Below are 25,313 nucleotides of genomic sequence, written 5' to 3' on the forward strand. Positions count from 1 at the left end.
ATTATTGGCCAATCTGTCGAGATATTATTCGCCAGATTTACATTAGTCATTCTCTTGGCAAGAAAAGCTTATCTGAGTGTCAGGTAGCCGTCCCTTCTGACTCCATCTGAAGAGCACTTCCTGAATATCAACTGCACCACAAAGCCTATCATTTGCCTCTTAGATAACTACAGCCATCTTACTTCCCACTTGCAAGTTCACCCGCGTACCAGGAGTCCGAGTCCCCCGATCACGTCTCGGCCCGGAATAACATCTTTACCGGTGATTACTTCACAACCTCCCAGGTAGGAAGGCGCGTCCCGGCCCGGTCCATGCAGGCGGATCTACTTTAATTCCGAAATTCAGCCAATAATATTTAAGTAATCCAGTATGTCCGAACTCAGATTTCGCCGCAATAACATGAGCTAACATCATTTCTATGGAGAAGATTCAACTTCTTATTATTCGGGGAAAAGGATGTCGTTGTTTAAGCGCAGATAGCTTGCATAGACTTTAGCTACTTGTCTTAATTCCAACCTCGCCGGTGTTCAATACAGATGGACAAAACAGAGTTGGAGCAACCATGTCCAGCTGAGAGCGAGCAGAATCACAAGCGGCCGGCTCCCGAAGAACTTTCTATCGCCCCTGACGCCAAAAGAAACAAAGCTATTGATGGGGGGCCGACAGTGCCGGATCTCAGCATTTCTACTATTGCTCAACGGGTTCCTCCCCCCCCCAACCCGGCATCTCTTAAGTACAGAATATGTGCTAACAACATTGTCAAGCCTGCGGTTCTGGAAGAACAGAGAGGCGAGATAGAGTACCGGGTAGTCAACAATGACGGTTCCAGAGAAAGTACAATTATTCTCACGGGACTTAAATGCCTATTCCAAAAACAACTCCCAGAAATGCCTAAAGCTTATATCGCACGTCTCGTTTACGACCGTGCTCATGTGTCTCTAGCCCTTGTTAAGATGCCCCTTGAGGTTATTGGCGGAATATCGTATCGGGAATTCCGCGCTCGCAAGTTTGCCGAAATAGTGTTTTGTGCAATATCCGCTAAGCATCAAGTAAAAGGATATGGGGCGCACCTTATGGCCCATCTGAAGGATTATATCAGAGCTACCTCCCCAGTGATGCATTTTTTAACTTACGCTGATAATCTTGCCATTGGCTACTTTCAGAAACAGGGTTTCACAAAAGATATTACTCTCGAAGAGTCTGTCTGGATGGGGTATATCAAAGACTACGAAGGGGGAACGCTTATGCAATGCACCTTGCTTCCCCGAATGAGGTATCTTGAAGCTGGCCGTATGCTCCTTAAGCAGAAGGAGTGTGTCCAAGCCAAGATACGTACCTTTAACACCAGTGATGTTGTCCATCAGCCACCTGAGCAGTGGGCTAACAGCCACGGTAACATCGCCCCAATCGATCCACTCTCTATCCCTGCAATTCGTGCAACTGGTTGGTCTCCTGACATGGACGAGTTATCACGGATGCTGCCACGCCGCGGGCCTTATTTTAAGGAGCTCCGGCATTTTTTAACTCTTATGCGGAACCACAAAAGCGCATGGCCCTTTGTTCACCCTGTTAACAAAAATGAAGTCCCCGATTATTACAACATTATTAAATCGCCCATGGATCTGTCGACGATGGAAGAACGATTGGAGCATGGTTGCTATACTACTCCAAAGGTCCTTTTTGACGATCTTAAGCTGATTTTCAGTAACTGTCGAAAGTATAATAGTGAATACTCGATATTCGTTAAATGTGCACGGCAGCTGGAAAGGTACATGCGGAAGATCGTCAAGGAAATTCCGGAGTGGCAGAAGTTTCTTGAAGAATAGCGTCTTCCCTTGTTTGAAACTAGGCCTACTGCCGGATAAGCGAGGGCTTTACACAGTAGGATTCTGCGTCGGACAACCAGGCTTGATCCTTTTGACTCCTTACAATATTGACTAACTTGTACGAGGGTAGAGCTTCTAGAACGGTGAAGTGTATTATTATTGCATGTCCTACGCTAATTAGCTGGACTGAACGAAGAAAAGTTCATAACATATATGCATGAGTCATTATTGTCCCTAATTATCCACAAGTAAAAACAATTTCCATGAGACATTAGAGCTTGCTATATGAAAGACAGTAAATGACAACATATACATGTGTTGCAAGCTGAACACTCAAATCTGTTCAACTTTACCGGGTGTGGAAGCTTCAAGCTTCCTTGATGCTGAAATGGCCTCCTGGGCATAGGTCACAAATATTCTACAGGACGAAAAGTAGTTAAGAGGTAAGTAAGGTATGGCAGTGGCGGAAATGCAAGGGTGGTCAGGTGTTCATGTCATAAACTCATGAGCCTGATGGGTCGGCATCAAGGCGTTTAGAAGAATGGGGTTCGAGGTCAGGGTTGTTTACGTTGATGGCGGTGCCGTGACTTTGGCCTGGTTGTTCAGTCTGTGACATTGAAACAGGGGTGTGGGGTTGAGAGTTGCTGTTAAGAGGTGATAAAGGCTGAGGACGTCCAAGGCTTTGATCGGTTGGAGAATTAATACGTTCCGATTGAGACGATGAAGTGGGGATTGCTTCAGTGTGAGGCAGCTTTATGGGGCTATTGGTTTCTTCATGGACGTTACTTGAAAAGCGCTAGATGGATGTTAGTACAGTGTCCATTAACGTGTTGTCGACATGCAGTAGGAAAATTCACCTCTAGAGCGGAATCGGCTAATTTCAGCCCTTTCTGTCTAGCAAGTTCCCTTGCAGCCAGCCGGCTTTTCTCTATCGCCGTTTCTTCCTCTAGTCGAGCTTCCTCTTCCTCTCTCTTCAAGTCATCTAACGAGGCTCCTTCCACTGTCGGTTCAATCACAATACTGGTATCTAGTTCGGAAGTTGAGTGCGATGATTTCGACATGGTACGGCGCCGCTTCAAATCTCTGTCTCTTTTTCTTCGTTTGCCTTTCCCTTTACTTGTGCGTGAGGCTCGAGATGAAGCTGTCTCTTTTGTCGATGTAGTGATAGAGTGCGGAATTGAAAAGATAGACTCATCACCGCCACCCAGGCTGGGTCTGTGGCGACTGAGAGTCATTATATTGATCTCATCATCTAGAGGAACGGCATCCTCCTCTTCGTCACTATGAATGAGGTCGCCACGGGAGCTGAGAGAATTGCTGGTTTCATGAGACGACTGAGTACCGCGGCGCTTCCTCGGAGACGTTTCTGCTTTGTAGTTGTGACCGCCGTCCTTATTATTGTCTCCAGAATGATCACTTTCATCGCTGGCTTCCAGTAATGGTGCTTGTTCCGGCACATCACGCTTCAGGCCACCAGGGTTGTCTTGTAAATTAGCAGCAGATGGACGATACCGAATGCCTCTGGCGCCTATTCTCCACGGAAACCGTTCTAAGAAACCAAGTATAGACGAGCTCGGGATGACTGTTGGGTCCTGGCGCTCGTCGCTGGGTAAGATGGATCCCCTCCGCCGGGCACCGTAACTCATTCGCCTGTTCATGCGTGGCTGGTCATTAGACGTGCGCGCAGAGCTGCTGCCAGCTAGCAGTCTGTCAAGCTCATCATGCCTCCAGCCTAGCAGCCCATCTTCGCGCGCATCCTCATCGTAGTCCCAATCATCGTAGAATCCAAAGGTAAACTCCGCGCGACCATTGGAGCGTTCTCGTCGCCGTCGACGCAGCTGGTCGTCCCGGCTGGGGAAACAGGGAGCAGTACAAGAAGTAAAGCACTCCTGGACGCTCAAAAAGCACGGTTCGATGTAGTGGTGGGCAAAGGCATATATCCCTTCCTGTGCGGACTCGTTGGCGGATTCGAGGTTCTGCGAGATCTGGTTGATAGTCTGGCGAATACGGGGGTCTCCTGGGCGCATGATGAGCGAATATAAGTAGCAGGTAGCGTAAAATAAGCTTGGTTAGGCGTCCCTTGGACCTTTTAGAAACGCCGTCTGTCCAGCGTTGGTTGTTGATGTGGTTGGTATATGAGTTATACGGTAACTAGTGAGGGCGGCTCAAGAGGAGAGTCGCCTATGCTGGGGGCATCTCTAGGTGTTATCGTATAGTTTCAAAGCGCCGATATCAAACATTCCGGGGCAGTCAGTCAGGTGGATAACTTCGCATGCAGATGCTCATCGCACAAACAGCAGCTGAGGGCGTCGCGAACCGAATAGTCCGTAGCTGTCATAACTTGATCTTCTTGATGTCAACGTCAAGCCTGCAAAAGCGCCATGTTGGGGGACTGACCAGCCTTGATTATATAAGCACGCTACTTTTCCTTTTTCTCGTCTCGAAACGTCAAAAAGAAGAAGCAAAACTCGCAACAACAACAAACTCGCAACGACGAGAAGACGAAGACGAAGATTACGGGAGGAGATAGACGATGCCTCATTATGTGAGGTTTCTGAAGCCGCCAAGGATAGAGACAGGCAGCATCAAGACGTTGGTCACACTGACAACTGACCTGGGAGACTCGTTCCTGGCGGAGGAGGTCGAGCTCAGGGCTTCGGTGCTGCGTGTCGACAGCGACAGCGACAGCCGCAAGAATGATAGACGCAGTGTGCAGTGCATAAAACAGAAGAACTTCACCTGGCCGGCCGCATCCCGGCAGTTGTTGATAGCCATTGATGGTCTTCAGCTGGATCTGCGACGCCACGCCGTGCAGTTGCATGTTGGCCCGGCAGACCGTGGGCATCAACCCGGACCAGACGACGACTTTGCTGTCTCGTCAGCTATCCCAACATTGATATCGGCGTGGAGTCCGCCTTTTGGTGGCTCAGAATCTCAGGCTGATAAGCTGGCACTCAGATGGCTCAGGACTCGATGTCCTGCTGAGGTGCGGATATGGGAAGAGACTGGCAACAATCTCGCAAGACATATCTGGTACGTAGGGCGCAGACAGGAGATGCAACCATCGTAACGATGGTTGTAACTTGTCTCCAATGTTTGATGATGATGATGTGATGACGACAGCGGCCACTGCGGATTCTAGATATCAGTAGGATTTTGAAGATTCCATTATTAACTACCAACCTCCGTTTTTTCCTTGTATCCATTCTTCTTCTTTCTTATGCATCATATATTCAATGGCTCTATCTAACTTGTACAGGGATGCTTCGCTCGCATGGCTGATACTCTTCCAAGAGACTCTTTCTCCAGTTGTTGTTGCTGCTGACGGTGACGATGGCAAGGCTACGTCTCCGTTTCTCATGTTCAAGGACCTGATTCGACAGAACGACAACAAGTCGCATTTCAACGTAATTGAACTGGGAGCGGGCTGTGGTATTGTCGGAATCGCGCTTGCTCAGTCGTTGACGGACTGCTCTGTCCTGTTGACAGACCTTGAAGAGGTTCGCGACATCGTTAGCCGTAACATCAACATGTCCAACCCAGCGGCGGGCTCTAAGATTGACTTCCAAGTCCTTGACTGGGAGGCGAGCGTCCCTAGCAGGATCTCAGGGCAGCAGTATGACCTTATTGTTGTATCAGACTGTACGTACAATTCGGACAGCCTGCCTGCTCTTGTTGACACAATGGCTGCGCTGGTTGAACGGTCTCCTAAGGCTGCCATCATCGTAGCACTTAAAAGACGCCACGAGAGTGAAGCTGTCTTTTTCGAGCTTATGCATCGTGCAAGACTGGACGTTTGCAGCAAGACTCACATTCAGCTGCCTAGTGTCTGCTCAGACGAAAGGGTAGATATCGAGATATACTGTTTTCGGTCATCACCCTTTTCTCTACGATGAATGAATCTTTCCTCCGACATGAGCATATTCTACGAAGTACACCATCAAAAATCGCCTTATTCGTTAGACAAATCTCAGGTTGCAATTATTCCTGGACAAGAATCAATTCAACCTCTTAATTCCATCATTTGCTTTCTCGGTAACCGATCGATGCCTCACGCCTAGTTTTCCGATAATTGCTCAGAATTTGGTCACATCGCCCCTATCAGCTCCTCGATCTTCCAAAATCTCAAAATTTTCACTCGGCAGTACTCCGTGACCTGTCTCTACAGAGACATTATTTACTTCTATAGGAGACAAACCTCGTGCTCGGAGGATTACCAGGTCGGTGATACAGCGCAAGCTGAAGACCGCATCGCCGTGGCTACTGCAATTGCGATAACTATAGTCTGTCCAAGGACGCTGCTCCCTTTCGGAGTGTTCAGCTGGAGCCCAAAACACCAAATGGATAACACCCACAGTTGATAATACGAAAAAGGATCCCGCGTATGCTTTCCACCAAATATCGCAACACACCGAGCTACAGAATTATGGACCTGAAAACCAGAATTTCCTCCTTGCACCGGGCTAACGAGTCACAAAACGGAACCGGCAACACAAGGATATCCATCCGCGACGGCTCCTGGCTTCGGCTGCCCCTCTCAGCGTCATCATCACCCTCGCACTCACCGTCCTGCCGGCCAACATATGCCTCATACAACTTTACGGTCTGCAGCCCGGACGAGGATTTGTGGATTTTTTTCTTTTGGGGGGGTATTTTTTGCATCCCACGGCGTTGTTAGTTACGGTAACGAAGTAACACACTATGGACGGATCACCCTCCTCAGCCACCTCCGCAACGGCCAGCAGGAAATGAAAAATGAACGAAAGGAGGAAAAAGCAAGAAGCCTGCAGGCGCGATGCAATGCATGGACGAGGGTCCCTCTCTGCTCTGCTCCCTGAACTACGGAGCACTCGTTTGCTCTTTTGCGTCTTTGCTGCCCATCGCCTCCTTTTCTGCGCGCGCTGCAAACATGCCAAACCCCGGGCGAAGCTAGCTAGCTCCTGATGACTAAGGCACACAACTTCCCACCACCAGCCCAATTTTTTTTCTTCGACCTTCTTCCTCGCAGTCAGTCACCCCATCCGCGCTCTGCTGCTATAAATCACGGCCTCGCTCCTCGTCGACTGGCAGTTCTGACTCTTCTCTCACGCTCAACTGTGCTCTTCTCTGTCCTGTCTGCTGCAGACAGCCTGATTTTGGCCTTTGCCTGAGAGGTGAGCTCTTCGCTGACCTTGCCTTGCCCTCCCCCCCAGATATCGTCACCATGGTGGCTCTGCCTCGACCAATTCACCTCGCTCGTGTCCCCTATTCACCGCGGTCACCATCACATTCACAGTCGTTACAGTCACTCCGAGCCGCTAGCTAACCTCGTCTGGTCGTTGGCAGGAATATAAATTTCCTCTCTCGACTTCGAAACCGCCTTTGGGGTCTCTCTCCCAAAGGCACCTTGATCGACCGTGTCCTCGCCACTCCAGCCTCATACGTTGTTCCCACCAGCCCTTTTCACCGGACTCCTTAAAAATCTCCCTCTTCTGCAGGACACCTTCCAAAGCTCTCCGTCTTTGCGCTTGGTAGACGTCCTCTACACCCCCACCAATTCCGAAACCCTTGAGCTGCCGCATAGGACTTCTCAACGGGTTCTTCCTCTTCCAGAGGAAGAGTCGAGGAGGCTAAGTCCAGTGAGCGAAGGCTGCGATCCATTCAGACCTCCCTAACACGTGGTACTCCCACATAATACCTGACAATCAAACCCAAAAAAAGACCAACCACCAAATCAGACGCATTGATGGTTATGGCACCTTCGGCTAGCGACCTCCCAAGACTATATTTCAATGATCATGTACATGAGAAACTTAAACATGTCGAATGTCCAGACGATGAAACTCGCGGCATCTCCCACTTGGCTGAGGCCCGAGCCGCGTCCAGACAGCTTGTCTTTGAAATCCTGAAGCAGAAGGCTGCTGCTGTCGATGTCAAGACCTGCTATCCTGGAGAGGAGGATCCATTCTACGTTGCTGACCTCGGTGAGGTCTATCGCCAGCATATCCGCTGGAAGACCAATCTTCCTCGCGTCAAGCCCTTCTATGGTATGTTTTCTTTTCTTCTCTTCTCTTTTCTTTTTCTCTTTTCTTTTTTTACGTCGTTAGTTCCTTTTTATCAAATGCCGTTGTGTGATATAATGCTAACTCGGCCATAGCTGTGAAATGCAACCCAAACCCTCAGGTCCTCCGTCTGATGGCCGTGTTGGGTAATGGCTTTGACTGTGCATCCAAGGCTGAAATCGACCTCGCCCTCGCTGCCGGCGTTGACCCGAGCCGCATCATCTACGCTCATCCATGCAAGACCAAGTCCTACCTGCGCTATGCATCCCAGGTTGGCGTCAAGCAGATGACCTTTGACAACACCGATGAGCTGTACAAAATCAAAGAGATGTTCCCGGACGCGGAGCTCTACCTGCGTATCCTGACCGACGACTCCGCCAGCCTGTGCCGTCTGAGCATGAAATTTGGTGCCTCTCTCTCGTCTGCTCGCCCACTGCTGGAACTCGCTCACGGACTGGGCCTCAATGTCGTTGGCGTCAGCTTCCATGTCGGATCGGGAGCCGAGGACCCCAAATCCTTCATTAAGGCCGTCCAGGACGCCCGCTTCGTCTTTGACCGCGCTGCTGAAATCGGCTTCGACCTGAAGGTACTCGATGTTGGCGGTGGGTTCTCGGACGACACCTTCGAGCCCTTTGCCGCTGCCCTGGGCGACGCACTGGACACGTACTTCCCACCACACATCAGAGTCATTGCCGAACCAGGACGTTACTATGTCGCCACCGCCTTCACCCTCGCAGCCAATGTGATTGCCCGTCGCGACGTTGGCGTGGAAGAGCCGCTGTCCGACTCTGAGTCTGACTCTACCACCCCCAGCCGTGCCTCGACTCCCTCTTCCAGCGGTGCCTACATGATCTATCTAAACGACGGGGTGTACGGCAACTTCTCCAACATCGTGTTTGACCACCAGCACCCTGTTGCCCAGATCCTGACCAAGGATGACGACTACACCTCTGCACCGATTGAGTATTCCATCTGGGGCCCGACCTGCGATGGTATCGATGTGATCAGCGAGCGCGTCACTCTGAACGGCTTGCTGGGCGTAGGCAACTGGCTCTACTTTGAGAACATGGGAGCCTACACCCAGTGCAGCGCAACGCGTTTCAATGGCTTCAGCGACAAGCATGAGGTGATCTACATTGTCACTGAGCCTGGTGCGGCGGCGCTTCTGGGCTATTAATAGTGATAACTACAACTACAACAGCAAAAGGAAGTAGAGGGAGTGATACAATGTTATGGTGGAAGTAGTGTTTTTAATCAAAATGGGGTGAAGGATATACGAGATGTGAACTTTTGATTGCTTTTTTTGAGATGAATCTAGCTATAGAAAAGAAAAGAAGACACAAAAAGGGGGTGATTTGGTTGCCTAGTTAATTTTGCTCTTTTATTTAACTAAAACAATAAAAAAAAAATCTGCCATCTGGCAAAACTTGGTCTATCAATCGTAGTTTTATCAAGTATCTAACACTCTTAACACTCTATAAAGATGTATCCGTATGTAGGTCTCTAGATCTATGTCGTCATGTCATGTATGTATCATGCAAGCCATCCTTCTCGATGCATATTCCGCATATGTATCTTGCTGCATATGTAGTGTAACTAATGTAGATTAATTAGTTAGTTATATGGAGCAGTTTTCTGGCCAATTATGCCGACCTGCAGCGAGGCCGTGGCAGGGGAAGCGGCCTTGAGCAGCTGTCCTGCTTCGAGTTTCTTCTTCCACTTGGCCGCTTCATACCGGGCGAGGATCAAGGTGAGTCTGGCAGCAGTCGTGGTTTCTGACGGAGACGGGGTGAGAGTCCATCGCCCAAAGGCCCAGTTGAGGATATATGTCTGCACCGGCGGCGCATCACGGGCAGCAGCAGCAGCAGCCGTGACTTCACCGGACGAGTCTGCAAGGATCTGGTCAGGGGCAAACCGCACAGTCCCCTTTATCCGGTATATCTCGTCCTTGGGTGAGGAGTGTAGAAAGGCCGAAAAGGCAGCTGAATCCACAACTACTGTGTCTGCGTCTGCATCTGCGTCTCCGGCCAGCGAGACAGAAAGCACCTCGACCTCAGACTGGTGTGAGTGCGCATGCTCTGCCTGCCCCAGGGCATCTGTAGCTTCTGTAGCTTCTGTAGAGCCAGCCATCTTCGCCAGCAGGGCGCCGTCGATGCCCAGCAGCACGTCTCTGTCGACTCTGCCCTTGTCCGACTTGACCCAGGCAGTCTGGACGTCGAGATCGCCCACCCGGTCCAGACAGATATCAAACCGCCGCTCGGAGACGAGCTCCCACTTGTTGAAGACGATCAGGTCGGTGTACTTGGCCTGCAACTTGGCCGTGTAAGAGGTATCCTCGTAGCCCTCCCAGTTCTCCACGTCGATGACAGCCACGACGCCGTCGAGCACGAACTCTCCCTTGCGCTCGCTGGACACCCGGTTCACCTCCATCGCCAGGGTTGCGGGGAATGCGCTGCCGCTGGTCTCGATGACGATGCGGTCTGGGTTGACGGTGTCTCGGAGCTGCAGGAGGGCGTCGCTGAGCTGGCCGACGAGGTTGCAGCAGATGCAGCCGTTGAGCAGCTCGCGCACGCCGGAGATGGAGGAGGCGGCGGCCAGCTGGGAATCGACTGCGACGTCGCCGAACTCGTTCTTGAGCAGGGCCAGACGGTAGGAGGACGGCAGCTGGGGGATCAGGTTGAGCAGCAGCGTGGTCTTGCCGGAGCCCAGGAAGCCGGTGACGATGGTGATGGGGATGGGAGCCATGGTACTATCACAATCAGAACAGTCTAAAAAAATAATCTATGAGTATCTAGGAATATCTAAAGAATGAATGTAGATGTAGATGTAGATGTAGATGCTGGTGTATCAATTCCCGATAGTGGGATGTTGTGATGGCTTTTATTGCCTGGGATGATGTTATATAAAATAGTTATATGTAGGAGGATCCTTCAACCAGGATCATGATGTCATTTCTATATCGATAACTTTTTATATTCAACATGAAAATACTCTGTACAGCCGTTGATCTATCTATGGTCTATAGTCAATTGCCCTCTCGTTCTCCCTCTCTCTCTCCGAGCAGCGCCCTGATGTGGTCGCTCAGCCAGTACCGCTGCAGCACCTCGGCGGCCGTCTTCTTCGCGCCGTCGACCCAGCCGAGACACTGGCTGGCGCCGCACGAGCAGCGAAAGGGCTGCGACATCTCCCACTCGGTGCTGGGATAGAAGAAGCGCAACTCCTCGCCGGCGGGGATGGCGCGGGTGCTCCAGACCTCCAGCGCACCGGCAACGGGGGCCCCAGGCGGGCCGGCCAGGCTGTCCGCCGCCAGCGTCGACGTGACGAAGCGCACGTTGGGGTCGCACGAGTGGTTGCAGTAGAGCAGGTCGGAGTTGAGCTCGATGTGGGCGTTGCGGGAGACCTGGACGGTCGAGTAGGCCTTGACGGCGGCGAGCGTGGTGGACGTGTTGCGGGCGACGAGCGAGGCAGCTGGGATATCGCGGGCGGCGACGGCGGTCAGACAGAAGGAGGCGGCCTTTTGCTTCTCCTGTTCATCGTCTGCAGAGGAGTCTGCAGAGGAGTCTGTATCTGCATCTGCATCTTCGTGAGGGTCGATGGAGGCGAGCAGGCGGGAGGAGACGACGCGGACGGCGGCCGGATGCGAGGGCTGCGGCCACGCTCGCTGCATGGGAGTCTGCGCTGCGACGGTCATGGGGGGATGCAAGAGGCGGCAGAGACGAAGGGTATCCTGTATTCCGTGTCTTGTGTCTGCTCTCTGGTCTCAGGGTATGATATCTGGGTATCTTGAGACTTTGGCCTGGGTATCCCGCGCCTTATATAGAGGCGGACGACTCGTATAGCCAGGGCATGCGAGAGTGTGCGAGACGGCCTGTGGCCGAGTTGCGAGCTCTCGGTCTCTTCATGTGCCAGAGGCGAGGCCAGCCGTCACTCCGTCCATTAACTGGCTTGCAGTGACTCTGCTGAGTGACTCTGCTGCTGGAAGACGGGGAGAGGCATCTTCACTGTTCCCCAGGGAGGGCTATATAACCCCCTGCGATCTGCGTCTCTCGCCAAATTCCTCCATCTTCCTTACACACTCCGACGGCGGACCAGGAGCAGGATCAGACACTGAAACTTCTCAGCCTGCATCAGTCAAGGGGCCATCGGCAGCCAGGGATCCTAAAGTCAGAGAGAGAGACCTGGTGGGAATCAAACACTGCACTGTTCGTGTCTCTGTCGAAATCGCTGGCCAACCGGCGGCAGCAAGCACTAGAAGAACTCCTGAAGTCAATCCTCGGCCATCGTCGACCTTGCTTGTTGTGTAGGCCTGCTGGTTCTTGTCAAAACCTCAGTCAACCGCCTCACGATGGGCCGGCTGGGGGCTGTCGAGTCGCCCATAGAGACGGCCTCTCTCTCCTGTGCAACGCATGTCCATGTCAGGGCCGGCACTTTGGTAGCATGTCTTGGTTAACGTCCTTTCGAACGACCCTACAACCGGTCACAATAATATAGTACTGCCGTTGTCAATGATATAACGACTCTACTGCCAGCCAGGAGTCTCCCCTTTGGCTCAGCAGTTTGATACATACCCACTACCAGATACCCTGCGGTCGTTACTTACGAGCCCCTTAAGGAGTCGAACCTACTCAGGGACATATATCTAATGGCACCTACGAAGCCTGAAGAACTTATTCCGGCTACACAGCTTGTCCGACTGGAATACTGACAGAGCTTCCGAATGTGTATGAATTTGCAAGATACATAAAAATCTATTCTGTGGAGCTTGATATACCCTTTCAATACCCAGGTATTTCAACGGATAATGGAAAGGCTGCATCGTGCAAGAAGGAAGCAAGCCCGAAGCCCTCGACCGGCAGTCCAAAGAGAGGCGTATTTCAACATGGACGATGCTTCGGAAGCCCATCTACCGGCCTCCCAGCCCAATATTCCGACACAGACGCAACGCGGTGGCGCATGGCGACTTAGTCCTCGAAGGTCTCGATATCCGGGCCGGTGTCACTTAGTGTGATGCCATTATAAAGCTTTGGAAGGCTGCAATAGACACTGAACGAGACCCCGAGGGGATCTTTGAATAGCCGTCTGTCTGTCATCGGGATATACGATAAAATTATATATTCGACCCATCAGGCACCCTCTTCACTGCATTGTCTAGATAGCTAGATGGGCTGCCAGATAAATAGTTATAGCAAGGCCTATATCCCCGTCTGCTTGCTATGCTGCGGTGTCCACTTCTCTGTCGGCCTCGCTGTGACAGCAGGCCAATCCCTTGTGGAGCGCTGTTACCCGCCAACGACAATCGTTGTCATGACATATTATAGTGACGAGATATCACCACTCAGAGACCTTCTCATCGGGACGTATCCGGTCCCACCAGAGCTTTGCGGGCGGCCATATCCATTACCGCTGCTTTTCCCCACTGAGAGAGCCGTTCCACGGAGTAGTTGTCAAACGCAATCGACTCGACAACAACTGTTGACAGTAATATGTTGCCACCAACATGAAAATACAACGCCCCCAGCTACCTCGAGGCAAGATCTAGCTCTAACTATAATAGAGTCCGCAGTCCCTGCGCGAGCGTATGAAGGATGTTGTTCTACACATCTCAGGGGAGCGAGCACTCTATTGACATTGTCCCTGCCACGTAAGGACCAAAAGGAGCCTCCAAGACCAAGAACAAGAAGATAAACTGCCAGCAGATCGATGAGAAGCTTCAAAGGCAACTTAATCAACTTTGTGAAGAAAATACCCAGCTAATATTGCGAATGAAGCCAAATTAGAACCAGCCTTACGCCTATATCTGATGTTGAAAGCTTAGTTAACTATGTGTCAAACTTCAGCTCTGCCTACCATTAGTGTGGGCTCACTCCTTTTGGTGTAGCGGCAGACTTTGACAATTGATTAACTAGCCACAGTGAAGTGGTTCCAGGATGAGAACGGCGAGGCTCCCTCACCGGCCAAACGTCACCGACCCGGTCCGCCACCAACGGCAAGTTTTTAGAGGTCATCTGTTAGATATAGCATTTTCTAACACCCTCCCTCCCTGTAGAACTGGAAAGGCTGGATTTACTCTCGATATCGGTAACTTGCTCCTTGGTATGGCAGATACGCTTTGTGATTAAGCCGGCCGGTCAAAAACAAGCTGTCAAAGATATATAACGACTCCCCGGCGAGGTCTTCACTTTGTCTCGGCCTTGATACCTTCTCGCGGTTCCCCCTGTACGGGGGTCTGTCTGACCTGAATTGAGCCAACTTTGAATACATCGTCGAATACACATTCCACCTTCAGCTTCGTTTCTCAACCGGAAGAGAGGTTTCAAGGATGTTGTCATCCAGAGTGTCGACCCATCTCAAGGAAATGAGAAATCCATCGTGGCTGTCTCTACCACAGGACCAAGGATGCATCATCGAAGGTCACCAAAACTTGGAGCGGCCTCGTTCGACTGCATGAAAAGAACGGTAGATAATCTCAGTTAGTAACTAATAAGACAGGACCTCCGCTACTATCTTTGCTATATTTATATATTAAATATATATCGAGACCTAATACCCGAACCTACTTCTCCTAGCGGCCTTAGCAACCGATATATATATAGCGAGGACCTACCGGGACTGCTAGGACTTCTGCACCCGCGCCTGCCGGGACTGCTGGAACTACCTCGACCACCTCGACTACCTCGACTGCCTCTACTACTACCACCCCGGCTGCCGCTGGCCCTAGCACTCACGGTTCTAAGGTTGCGAAGAAGTGAGTCTTTACGGAATGCCGGGGTGGGAGGGCGGGCGATCATGAATGTGTGGACTGTTACCATAAGTAGATAAAATAACAATAAGATATTTGAACCGGGATACCGATCAACGAGCTACAACGTTGCAGGCCTCATCTACGTATTTTTAAATAAACGTAGCCGTTACCTGGCTCAACGTAGTGGTTACGAATTTGACGTTGCTCTTACCTCTAGTTACTTGTTAGCTAGTGAAGAGAGAATACAATCTTCAACATGAATAGAGGGAGACATCCTTGTCTTATACTCTCGACTTAATATAATATATACTGTAGATATAGACACTAGCCAGTTACATAATTCGAGTTCTTTGCTGTGGAACTCGGCCCTACAGATAAATATAAAACTCCGCGATAGTGAAAATTTGCGCGACTCCCGAGTAACTTGACTATCACCAACCGAACGTCCCGGCCTGCAGACCTGGACAGAGACTCCAGACTCGCAGCCAGCAACAATAAATAAATAACAATGCAATGCGGCCTCTCGCCAGGCTGCTGTCCTCCTGCGGCGCCCTGATCTCGCCGCGATGGTCTCTGCGCTACCTGCTGGCGGCCTTCGTGCTCTGCTACCTGCTGCTCCTCCAGTACTGCAGATCCCACAGCTTCCGCGACCCGACCTCCCTCTTCTTCGACGCCGGCCGCGGATACGAGCCCAGGTACTCCCGCTTCAGGGCCGCAGAGGCTGCAAACTTCGTCCGGCACATCGACGCCGTGGCTGCAGCCCGGAACGGCTCGATCGACGGCGCCTCCCTGCCGCTGCCCGGGACGGGACCACCAGGGCTGCAGAAGACCAACGCCAGCCTCTGCGTCGGCATCGCCTCGATCGCCCGCGAGGGTGTCAGCTACATCGAGGCCACCGTCGGGGCCCTGCTGATGGACCTCAGCCCGCAGGAGCGGCAGGACATCTACCTGATCCTCTTCATCCCGCACACGGACCCGTCCATACACCCTTCGTACGCGAGCAACTGGCTCCCGGCCCTCGTGGATAGGGTGCTATATTACGATGTGGACAAGGAGACGCTGGACCATCTGCGCAAACTCGAGCAAGACGGCGGCTTGTTCCGCGAGAAGGGCCTGTTCGACTATTCGTATCTGCTCAAGGCGTGTGCGGCCGTGGACACGCCGCATGTGCTGATGGTGGAGGACGACGTCCTGGCCATGGACGGCTGGTATCATCGCACCAAGCAGGCTTTGGCAGCTGCAGGCCGGCAGACCAGGCAGCTGGGGGCATCGAAGTGTAAGTTATCACCAATATTATTATTATTATTATTATTTAGTTGCTGTTGATGATCACGTATCTAACGAGCCTAGATTTATATCTGCGGCTGTTCTATACTCAGGGCCTACTGGGATGGAACAACGAGGAATGGCTCGCCTACCTCGCCGGCTCCATGCTGTTCATCGCTGCCTTCTGGGTCATCCTCGTCGCTATACGACGCTGTCTCCCTCATCCCAACCATACCAGCCATCCCGGCCATGCCAACAGCCTCCTCTCAAACAAGGCCATCCTGCTCATCAGCCTTACCTGCGGGCCTCTCTTTATCATCCTCTTCTTCGCCTCGGGCCGTCTAACAGTCCTGCCCATTCGGCCTGGCGTTCACCAAATGCCACGCTTCGGCTGCTGTACTCAGGCACTCGCATTCCCACACGATCGGGTACCGGATGTGGTGTCATGGTACGAATCGAAGAAGATCGGATTTGCTGATTCCCTGCTGGAAGAGTATGCGAATGCCAATGACGAGATTAGATGGGCCCTGACGCCCAGTGTCTTCCAGCATGTTGGCGGGCGGAGCTCGAAGCAGGACGGCCCCGGCAGTGACGAAGTTGCCAAAGTCATTTGGAACTCGGCGTTTGAGCTGAATGACCCCGTTGCTCTGCAGACTGAGCATGAGAACGCCGCTGAGCATGCCCCTTTCTAGATCTATGTAAATATTTCACAATATATGTCCGACTATTGGATGTTGACCATGTTTTACTACATTTGCCTGTATTATATATTGACGCCATCTGATAATGAACTTAATTAATTATACGTCCTGGTCAATAATACACTATCACTCATCTTGAACCGTTTAAATGCACACAAAAGCCTCCAATAATCCAGTAATACCCAACACCATTTTTAATGCAAAACCATATACATACCCAGTTATTCCGGACCCGACCAGTGTCTATCCTCTCCATTCCAGCCCACCTTGGGCCAGCCCTGCGGAAGTGTCGAGTACTTAGGATGGGTATACTGCCCGACACAACGCGCTATGTTGCAATCCATATCACATAACCCATACGCCTCACAATAGCACATCCCAGCATCAGGGCAGTGAACCGCCTCCTTACCAAATATCACTATCAAAACCATCAGTTCATACCCTTTTCTTCTGAGTTCAGCCACAAAATTGAAACTTACAATGCCATGCATACTCCAACACTCGCCCACTGAGCCCGTCGTCGTGTTCAGAATTAATCAACCACTGGCGATAACGTATATAGTCTGCCTTGGAGCGGAGCCGGATAGTCTCCCTCCGGACTGCAAACTGGGAGCAGCATCCAACGCCCACAGTCTCCGGGACGCTCTCGCCGGGAAACAGCTCCTCAAAGGCCTGCTTGTATATATGCTTGCATGTAATGCCCTCCCCCGGTAAAACTTGAGTCGCATCGATAAGCGGTCTTATGGCTAAGGGGCAGCCCAGGTACCAGTCGCACCGGAGATTGACGTATCCTTCCTTCTTAAGGTAGCCGAGGCGGAAGCTCTGAAGCAGAGTCAGCGCATCGTAGTCCGGGTTATCGTTATGCCACTGAAATCTCTCTGCGTGATGGAAGAATATGTTCGCAGGAAGTGAATCGTAGCGATCAATTATATACCTAAGTCTAAATGTTAGCATATATACTTCTCGAACAGGTGTAAGTATGTATACCTGGGATACTCACGTTAGGAACACCATGGCTTCCCGCCCTTTGTTTGCGGGGACGGTTAGCTCAGCCTCGGGGTCATCCACGACGTCTATGTTCTTCTTCCACTGCGGCAGGTACTTGTGCAACCATGTAACATTCTCCCGCTTCATGCTGGCCACCACCATTTCAACAATGTTATCGTCATGCTTGGCCGGCGGAATCGACGGTTCTGCACCGCTCGATCCATTCTCATGGCCCTGGTTGTTGGAATCACGGCCGCTACCACCATCAGGCCTGGCCGAAAACGACTCAACTTTTAGGGGAATCGAAGATGGAGCCAGATGTATGATGCAAAAGTAGATGACGGTTGTCACTAGGAACGCAAACAGCAAGTGAATTCGTCGGCAAGGCGAACGGATTGGGACGATGCTGTTCCGCCTCATGGTGAATGATACTTGCTAGTAACATGGCAGGGGAGCCGACAGAGCTGTTGACGGTCGGAAAGAGGCTGCCCATCTCGTTGATATAAGTGCATCTTGTCTGCGGACAACAGGAAGGATTGCCAGAGGATCTGTCTTAAACACTGAGCCTGTCGGCCAATACTTTCGCACAGCCCCATGGCCTAACCATTGTTGGCTTTCCCATCAGCCGGGAGACCGAGGTGGCGACTCAAACAGTGGGCCGTTATCAATTAATATGCACATCAATCGTATCATATAGCTATACCGCTCCGTGCAAAGCGGCAGAGATCCAGCAATAAAAGGCAGATCTTAAATAAATGCCGTCACTCGCCGCTCAGACTTTGGCGGCGAATTTAAGGTCTTTTCTGGGTCCGCGGCATGGCCCGAGCTGGGCGGCTCTCGGTTTGAGCCTGTGCTCCCCGAAAGCTTAGTTGTCCGTCTATATTTAGTTGTCGACATTGCATGCACCGTAAGTACTCCTCATAAGTTGATCGAAAGTCGGCTTACTTTGAATCGATATCCACTCTAGAGATTTCCCTGGCACACCAGGTTCGTTCGGTAGCCGTATTCCGAGTAGTAAGTCCATCGCAAGTTCATCAGTCACCCACTAACACTTAAGCGCCCATTACAACTGGATGTTTGAGCATTCTGCATTTAGTACTCCGTAAATGTTTGTTTTAACCGGGGTTCATGCAATATGTTGTTATTACAATCAGGAACTCATCAATCATCGACGACTAATAGAACTGCCCCCTCAACATGCCTTAATACTGTAGCTGTATGCTGTAGACCTCTGTATATAACAATAGTATGCACATCCTGTATGGAGCTTTCATTTGGATGAATTGCTCGGAGTTAGGAATGATAGCTGCCTCAACTGGCGTTGGAAAGAGGGGTTTTTAGCTAGAGTATGAAGCTTGTTGGTCCAGTAGCTAATACTACTTGTTAAATCGGCCGGCGAGAATGCTGCCATGAGAGACCCTGACTTCACATATTGGTCTGTATTAACCAGTCGTTTGATTGAATCTGCCAGCTGTGTAATTTCACCGCCATTTGGGATTGTTGTTTCATACATGCATTCCATCGTGGATTGACTTTGATACAGAATTATTTCTGTAGAAAAGTTGTTCTTCCTGTAGCTGGTTAGGTGGTTACGTTTTTGGTTTAAGTCAGGTTGAAATCTGGATTTAAGATTAGTCGAGGCCGTTTGTAGATGTGAGCCGCTAGGAACAGTTAATTTGTAAGGACGTATTTCACCATAGCCAGAGATTTTGTGGTCACTCCTATGATTGCAATGTAATCGTCCGCTTATAGAGTGTGGATTTGGGGGTATTTGATCATTAGATCGGGAAAAAGTAACAGCTATAGGTGCCTGTCGGTGTGTGGCTGCAGAAAAGGCCCTTGAAGGCGGCGGTGTCTGGGGAGTGGGCCGTATTACATACATTCCCTCTTTTCCTCTGGCTGAATTTCCTTCTGCGATCTGCACGGAAGCCTCAATGCTGCGGGGAATATTGGGTGCAGGAACTCGTGGTGGGGTCACCATTCGAGGCGAGCCATTGCTTGTTCGTTGTGGGCTCTGCGTATTGAATAGTGACACCCTACCATTGTCATGCAGACTGAGTGTAGCTTGCCTCATGGAGATTCTGCTATTTTTCACCCTAATGTTTGGACTTCTTGGGGGTATATTATTTCGCGGATCCTGAAATTCGCGCTGCGGAGTTAAAAGCTGAGATTCAGGATCACGTAGTCGCTGAGCAGCAAGAGATAGTGTCCATGGATTAACGGTAGACGTAAGTTTTTCATTAGAGCGGAAACGGCCGCGGTTTTTAGTAGATGCTGGGCTACTAATGTCGATGGTTAACTGGTTACTAAGATAACTCTGTTGGGTATCAGGAGTGGGTATAATGGTAGAAGTTTCTAGATTATAGATATCCATGAAAACGCCCTCGATTATCTGGAGGACCGCCTGATGATCTTCGAACAAGATGTCATCCTTAGAGGGTTCGATGTTCGCATCATATATGCCGGGAGGACAATCCAAGGATAAAAACATGAAGGGATCTTCAAGTATATTGCTATTCACGGCCTTTTTGTAATAAGATTTGAAGAGTTTAAACACTTCCTTACCAAAGCCCATGCAGGTCAGAAGCGGGCGGGCATCAACAATGACAAATTGCCCTTTGTGGTTAATTCTGGCCATACATTCTATAGTTATCAGCTTAGCTACTCTCCTGTGCAGGGATTACACTTACCTGCTTCAGGGTTAGGTACAATGATAGACATGTGGATAGTGGGGGTATCGTAGTTTTCCACCATGGAGTCTGGACTGTCTTTTTCTCCCGGAATTGGATAGGAAGCGTTCGAGGAAATACAGCTTGAAATCACCGTAGAGCCAATAACTTGGAGGATTGCATCAGGTACGGAGGGTTTTTGGCTGGGCGCATAAACCCAGTCCTTCTCTTTGGATTTCAATACTCTCATCGACAAACGTGTTTTTGGCCTTGCTATAGCATATCCCCGAAGGAGCTTCTTTATAGCGAGAATGGATTTTGTCGATTTTTTCTCTGCTTCTTGTCTCCTCACAGGTAACGATTTTAGAAAATCGCAGACACGAACGGTTGTTCCAATCGGGTGGGAGGCGGGCGTGTCACTGATAAAATGGGTGTAAGTATAGAGCATATAGCATCAAATTGCTTGTCGAACCGCCCGCTGGTGAAGAGCGAAAGGGACTCGTGGTAAGAAGACTTGCGTGTAGTACGAGAAACAGAAACATGCTCCGGAAATGAAAGTCAAGTGAGAAAGCCCTCTCACTAATAGGTTTTCTAACTAAAGAATAAGAGTAGAACCAAACGCATGCGCCTACCTTATGGGCTCTCCATCACGGCCAAATTTAACTGTCCTTGCAACTTGCTCCTCCGGAACGCGAGTCGTGATATACATGGCATCGCTCATTTCAGCAATGCTGGCTAGAGCTTGACCACGAAATCCTAGAGATCTGCCGCCGACGTTCTTGAGATCTTCCTTTGTTTGAATTTTGCTGGTATAGTTCTGCTTGCACGCAAGTGAACGATCACTGGGCAGTATTCCAGACCCATTGTCCTTCACTTGGATAATATCAAGAGTATTAAGGGAGATTTCAATGAAGATAGATGTAGCTCCGGCGTCCAGAGCGTTATCAAGAAGCTCTTTGACCACAGAAGAAGAGTCAGGGAGAGCAGAAGTTGAGCCGATAGCCCTGACAGCAGGGTCTTCTAACGCAACAATGGACATGTTTCCTTTGAACTGGATATCATAGTCAATCGAGAAAGGCGACAGATTCAACTGCGATCGGAGCGAGATCAAGATGTCATCGCATGAAGGAGATATGGATGAAGTTGAAGAGTTGAGGTCCGGAGTTGCCATATTGGGACCAGTTAGCGGGCCAGGTCATTGCTCTGGTAACTAACTACCTAGTTAGGTAGTTAACGTAGTTGCCCCGCCGATGAGTAGGGTTGCGGTATAACTAATGGATATATATTATTAACAAAGTATATGCGTGCTATAGGCAGGATACCGCAAGCGGTGTTAGAAGAGCTTCAAGAGCCAGTTGATTAGTGGACGCAAATTTTACCCAGTGGAGATCCTAAGTAAGTAGTTATGTGACAACCCACTTAACTAACTTAATTTGATTAACTAACTGGTTAATTTAGTTAGATCTGTCTGGCGCCGAAGAACTCTGCCGCGGTAAGAATGTTCTTTAGTATACCGTTTCTGTACAATTAACTAATTTAGTGGGCCTTCAAGTATCATATCAAATATCACTACTGCCTGTTCTCCCTCCGCTTGACCTTGCTACTATTAGCTGCCTGGGTCATCAACTGCCTCTCCCTTTCACTCAGTTTCGGTAGAGCATCGGATACGCGTTCCTTTAGTTTCTGCTTTTCGGCCTCAACCTGTTCATCAGAGGTGGGCATGAGGGATGGAGACAGAGCTATGGGTATGGAGCCGGACTCGGACGACTCCGTAACCCATGACGGAATACGCTCTAGTGATTCGCGATTGTGAAGATAGTAACTGAGTATCGATGAAAAGCTTTCGCGAGCCTTCTCTTCCGAGGACTTGTTGTCGCTCATACTGTTTGTGTTTGCTGGTTTCCCGCATTAGTTACTTTCGTTGCTAGTTCCGCGGGTGTCCAAGCTTAGTTACCTATCATAAACCAAGGTCACTGCCTCGTATCTCAACGTTGTGGAAGTATAAGTCGTGGAAAATGGTGAGGAGCAGTCAACTCAGGCCTGGGGATGGAATGACTATATACCTGACTCACTACTTATAGGCATGAGCAAGCACTTCGGAACAAAGCGGATAATGCCCATGGCGGGGAGCGTGCTTATTTCCGGCCTGTCCGTCATTGGTTCCCAGCCTGTTGCTATTAATAAATACCTAGCTGTTTAGTTGGACCAATTAACAATTATTGAAAAAATAGTAATGGAAAGACTGTAGCAAATCCGGGGCAACTGGTGTTGCTTGCACATAGTTATTAGAGCGGGCATTGATGCAGTCCAGCGAAAGGCTGTTCCTTATTTTCAGGTTATTGTTTAAAGGAAGTGTGGACAAATGAGGAGCCTGTAAGAAAGCTCATCATAAGAAACCATTAGATCAACCTAAACTATCAAAGAGAGAAAACTAGCCGCTATAGCTCCATAGTATCATCAAGGGAGTAATGGGGGTCAATCTCGCCATCCTCAGCCTGTTTGACTTTCACGTGGTATATTGCGTCTAGCTTGGTGTGCTCTTCCTGGCTTAAATGTTGCAGTCTATCTTCTAGAGAGGTGAATTTCCCGTAGTAAGCTTCATCAATGAAGGTCCAGTATATCTCATCAAACATAGAGCTATACCGTGCTGCTAGACACACCCAGAACAACTTATTATCCAAAGACTTCTCCATATGCGGCGATAGCCTTTGAGATTCTTGCAGGCTATTATTGGATATCATGTCACACTCGGCTGCTCGTAGGGCATCCAAGAAAAGATGAAAGCGAGGCGTATAGCGAGTCAAGAACTCAGTGAGATCTGATTCCCAGTCTTCAGGAGACTGTAGAAGGAGCCACCACGGAGCTACGTAGCTAAACTCGGCGGGTGCAACATATGTAAACTCCCAGTCTATTGCTGCTGCAATTCGGATATTTTCAATATCCACAAGTACATTTGAGGGCCGGAAATCATCGCAATAGAGCCTGAAAGGGCCTTCATGAAACTGGATGGCTTCAACAACTTTGCTAAAGAGACAACGAGCAACGAATTTTTTGCGACAGTCAGCTTCGTTAGTAATCGCGTCGTTTCGCTGGGTAAGGAAGTGTAACATATGCTGTGTAGCTAGGGACTTGAAATAATCAGCCGCTGAGTCAAATACGGCATTCGGGCCTGGCAATACGTAAGGCGGAGCGTTTGCAGAAGTTGAGAGCTCGTTCATATTAAATGTAAATGGTCTCCTGGATACCGTAAATTCGCCGTCCGACCTTTCTACCAAGGCACCTATCCTGGCGAACTCAGGCTTAGATAGTTCGAGGAGAAGCTGGGCCATCTCCTGGTAAGCCCTCCGTAAACCACGCTGACTGATATTTGAGTTCAAGATAGGCCGTCCTTCAGCCTTGGGATCCTTGAGAATGCTGGCGAGAGGGGTACCATGGACATAAGTTAAAACGATATACGGTCCTGTCCAGGTCTTCCCAGACCCATATACTTCGGGGACAGGTATTGAGGTGTGTTTTCGGAGATACCGTAGGACAGCAACTTCGTTGGCAACCTTTTCTGCACGGAAAATTGACCGTCCAAGGGAGCTAAACCGAACAATAACTTCAGGCGTGTCATCATGAAACTGGACGCGATAGCACACGTTAAAAGCGCCAGTCTTCCATTGGCACGCTTGCTTGGCCCTACGGCCAAGATGTGATGCGGCTAGCTTCATAGCAAGATGTTCGGGGGATTTCGACAGTAGCTGCTTCACCCATTGTGCAAAGACAATGTCCAGCCGGTCCTCCGCGACATGGTCAAACTGCATGGTGATAGGGTCACGAGACAAGCCGGTGAGCTGGTAAAATATTTCACCACAGGTCAGAACGTAAAGGAAGAGTATAAGCTCACAGAGAAAAACTCAATGGATCCGAGATTCGAGAATGAAGAGTACGATAATAGTGAACAGTGAGGTTGAATTCTGATAAAAGGGGATGAGGCTTAAGTTGATAGCGCAGACGCCAAGTTGATTAATAATCCATTATATAAGCAAGCTATACCAAATTAGTAATAATCTAACTTACGTAATTCGGAACGCTGTGATGACTGCGCCGGGATTCGGCTTCTCTAGCCACATGATTCAACCGGCACATAATATCAAGGATGCATGGCCAATAAGTGGGAATCCTAGGATTATGGGTTTAGTGACCCGTCTTGAGTGACAATGATGCACCCTAAACTCATTCAAGATTCCTTGTGCGAGATCAGAATCAATCCATCACGAAGTATGGAGTATTCCACTTTCTATGAATATATATCTCTTAGAACAGATATATATCGAGAGGCTGTTAGCAGAGGGGAGATGTTGATTCTGATAAAAGAAATCGTCATTGAACTATCAAGCTGAAACCACCATCTAACAATCCCGGTACCAGTGCAGATAACGACACCCCTCACCCCCGGATCTGCGATTTAAGCCGATCATGAGTCCAGTTGGGCATTCTCCACCCACAATGATACGAAGAGCTGCTTTACTTAAATTATCATATATTGACATACACTACAAGCTCTATCACAATGCTCCAGGTGTTTCTTCTCAGGCGAAGAAATATTGAAGTCCCTGTTAATTTCATGAAATGGCCATCTTGCCCATTCAAACCAAGGTCGACCTTTGTGTGCTGCCACTTTTGATTCTATCACTGCTACTTGCGGGTTTAGACAAGGTTTGATTTCCTCGAGAGTTGTTGACGTGCGAAGCATTGCTAAGCAGGCACAGAATGCGCTCGCGTTTGCTGCCGTTCTGGGAATGAACAAAGACCTAGGTCTTCATGGTCAACAGTATTCATGGCTCGGTTCTATCTTCAATATTGCATACCTTTTTGCCGAATTTCCGACATCATGGCTTCTTACTCGACTGCCTATTGGCAAGTATGTAGGCACCTCATTGATTTTATGGGGGGCTTCTGGGTGTGCAATGGCAGCGTGTACCAATTTTGCAAGCGCTGCTGCTGTCAGATTTCTCCTCGGAGCTCTGGAATTCAGCTATACTACCGTCGGTTATTGTCATTATGTCCACTTGGTATCGGCGTGAGGAGCAACCCCT

The 25,313-nt window shown here is 49.8% G+C and overlaps 11 protein-coding genes across 11 annotated transcripts; 4 read left to right on the top strand and 7 right to left on the bottom strand.

The window, feature by feature from the left end:
- Positions 1 to 536: 536 nt before the first annotated feature.
- ARB_05882 (uncharacterized protein) lies at positions 537 to 1,826 on the top strand (the record flags this gene model as incomplete). Its single annotated transcript, XM_003015525.1, has 1 exon — positions 537 to 1,826. The coding sequence occupies one exon, from the start codon at positions 537 to 539 to the stop codon at positions 1,824 to 1,826; it is 1,290 nt and encodes a 429-aa protein (XP_003015571.1).
- Positions 1,827 to 2,608: 782 nt separating this feature from the next.
- Positions 2,609 to 3,853, bottom strand: ARB_05883 (uncharacterized protein; the record flags this gene model as incomplete). The annotated part of the gene is made up of 1 exon (XM_003015526.1): positions 2,609 to 3,853. One exon carries the CDS (start codon positions 3,851 to 3,853, stop codon positions 2,609 to 2,611), a length of 1,245 nt encoding a protein of 414 aa, XP_003015572.1.
- A 506-nt stretch (positions 3,854 to 4,359) lies between these two features.
- Positions 4,360 to 5,722, top strand: ARB_05884 (uncharacterized protein; the record flags this gene model as incomplete). The annotated part of the gene is made up of 2 exons (XM_003015527.1): positions 4,360 to 4,863; positions 4,979 to 5,722. The coding sequence occupies 2 exons, from the start codon at positions 4,360 to 4,362 to the stop codon at positions 5,720 to 5,722; spliced, it is 1,248 nt and encodes a 415-aa protein (XP_003015573.1).
- A 1,829-nt stretch (positions 5,723 to 7,551) lies between these two features.
- ARB_05885 (ornithine decarboxylase, putative) lies at positions 7,552 to 9,044 on the top strand (the record flags this gene model as incomplete). The annotated part of the gene is made up of 2 exons (XM_003015528.1): positions 7,552 to 7,852; positions 7,963 to 9,044. 2 exons carry the CDS (start codon positions 7,552 to 7,554, stop codon positions 9,042 to 9,044), a joined length of 1,383 nt encoding a protein of 460 aa, XP_003015574.1.
- A 437-nt stretch (positions 9,045 to 9,481) lies between these two features.
- Positions 9,482 to 10,612, bottom strand: ARB_05886 (uncharacterized protein; the record flags this gene model as incomplete). The annotated part of the gene is made up of 1 exon (XM_003015529.1): positions 9,482 to 10,612. One exon carries the CDS (start codon positions 10,610 to 10,612, stop codon positions 9,482 to 9,484), a length of 1,131 nt encoding a protein of 376 aa, XP_003015575.1.
- Positions 10,613 to 10,892: 280 nt separating this feature from the next.
- On the bottom strand, positions 10,893 to 11,558 carry ARB_05887 (uncharacterized protein; the record flags this gene model as incomplete). Its single annotated transcript, XM_003015530.1, has 1 exon — positions 10,893 to 11,558. The coding sequence occupies one exon, from the start codon at positions 11,556 to 11,558 to the stop codon at positions 10,893 to 10,895; it is 666 nt and encodes a 221-aa protein (XP_003015576.1).
- Positions 11,559 to 15,122: 3,564 nt separating this feature from the next.
- ARB_05888 (uncharacterized protein) lies at positions 15,123 to 16,567 on the top strand (the record flags this gene model as incomplete). The annotated part of the gene is made up of 2 exons (XM_003015531.1): positions 15,123 to 15,885; positions 15,960 to 16,567. 2 exons carry the CDS (start codon positions 15,123 to 15,125, stop codon positions 16,565 to 16,567), a joined length of 1,371 nt encoding a protein of 456 aa, XP_003015577.1.
- Positions 16,568 to 17,572: 1,005 nt separating this feature from the next.
- On the bottom strand, positions 17,573 to 17,983 carry ARB_05889 (uncharacterized protein; the record flags this gene model as incomplete). The annotated part of the gene is made up of 1 exon (XM_003015532.1): positions 17,573 to 17,983. One exon carries the CDS (start codon positions 17,981 to 17,983, stop codon positions 17,573 to 17,575), a length of 411 nt encoding a protein of 136 aa, XP_003015578.1.
- An 850-nt stretch (positions 17,984 to 18,833) lies between these two features.
- On the bottom strand, positions 18,834 to 20,482 carry ARB_05890 (uncharacterized protein; the record flags this gene model as incomplete). Its single annotated transcript, XM_003015533.1, has 2 exons — positions 18,834 to 20,206; positions 20,254 to 20,482. 2 exons carry the CDS (start codon positions 20,480 to 20,482, stop codon positions 18,834 to 18,836), a joined length of 1,602 nt encoding a protein of 533 aa, XP_003015579.1.
- Positions 20,483 to 20,860: 378 nt separating this feature from the next.
- Positions 20,861 to 21,403, bottom strand: ARB_05891 (uncharacterized protein; the record flags this gene model as incomplete). The annotated part of the gene is made up of 1 exon (XM_003015534.1): positions 20,861 to 21,403. One exon carries the CDS (start codon positions 21,401 to 21,403, stop codon positions 20,861 to 20,863), a length of 543 nt encoding a protein of 180 aa, XP_003015580.1.
- Positions 21,404 to 22,670: 1,267 nt separating this feature from the next.
- ARB_05892 (uncharacterized protein) lies at positions 22,671 to 24,038 on the bottom strand (the record flags this gene model as incomplete). The annotated part of the gene is made up of 1 exon (XM_003015535.1): positions 22,671 to 24,038. One exon carries the CDS (start codon positions 24,036 to 24,038, stop codon positions 22,671 to 22,673), a length of 1,368 nt encoding a protein of 455 aa, XP_003015581.1.
- Positions 24,039 to 25,313: the final 1,275 nt, after the last annotated feature.

The sequence above is a fragment of the Trichophyton benhamiae genome (assembly GCF_000151125.1).
Source record: "Trichophyton benhamiae CBS 112371 chromosome Unknown Abenha-G-c-322p01.r1, whole genome shotgun sequence".
Classification (NCBI taxonomy): Eukaryota; Fungi; Ascomycota; class Eurotiomycetes; order Onygenales; family Arthrodermataceae; genus Trichophyton; species Trichophyton benhamiae.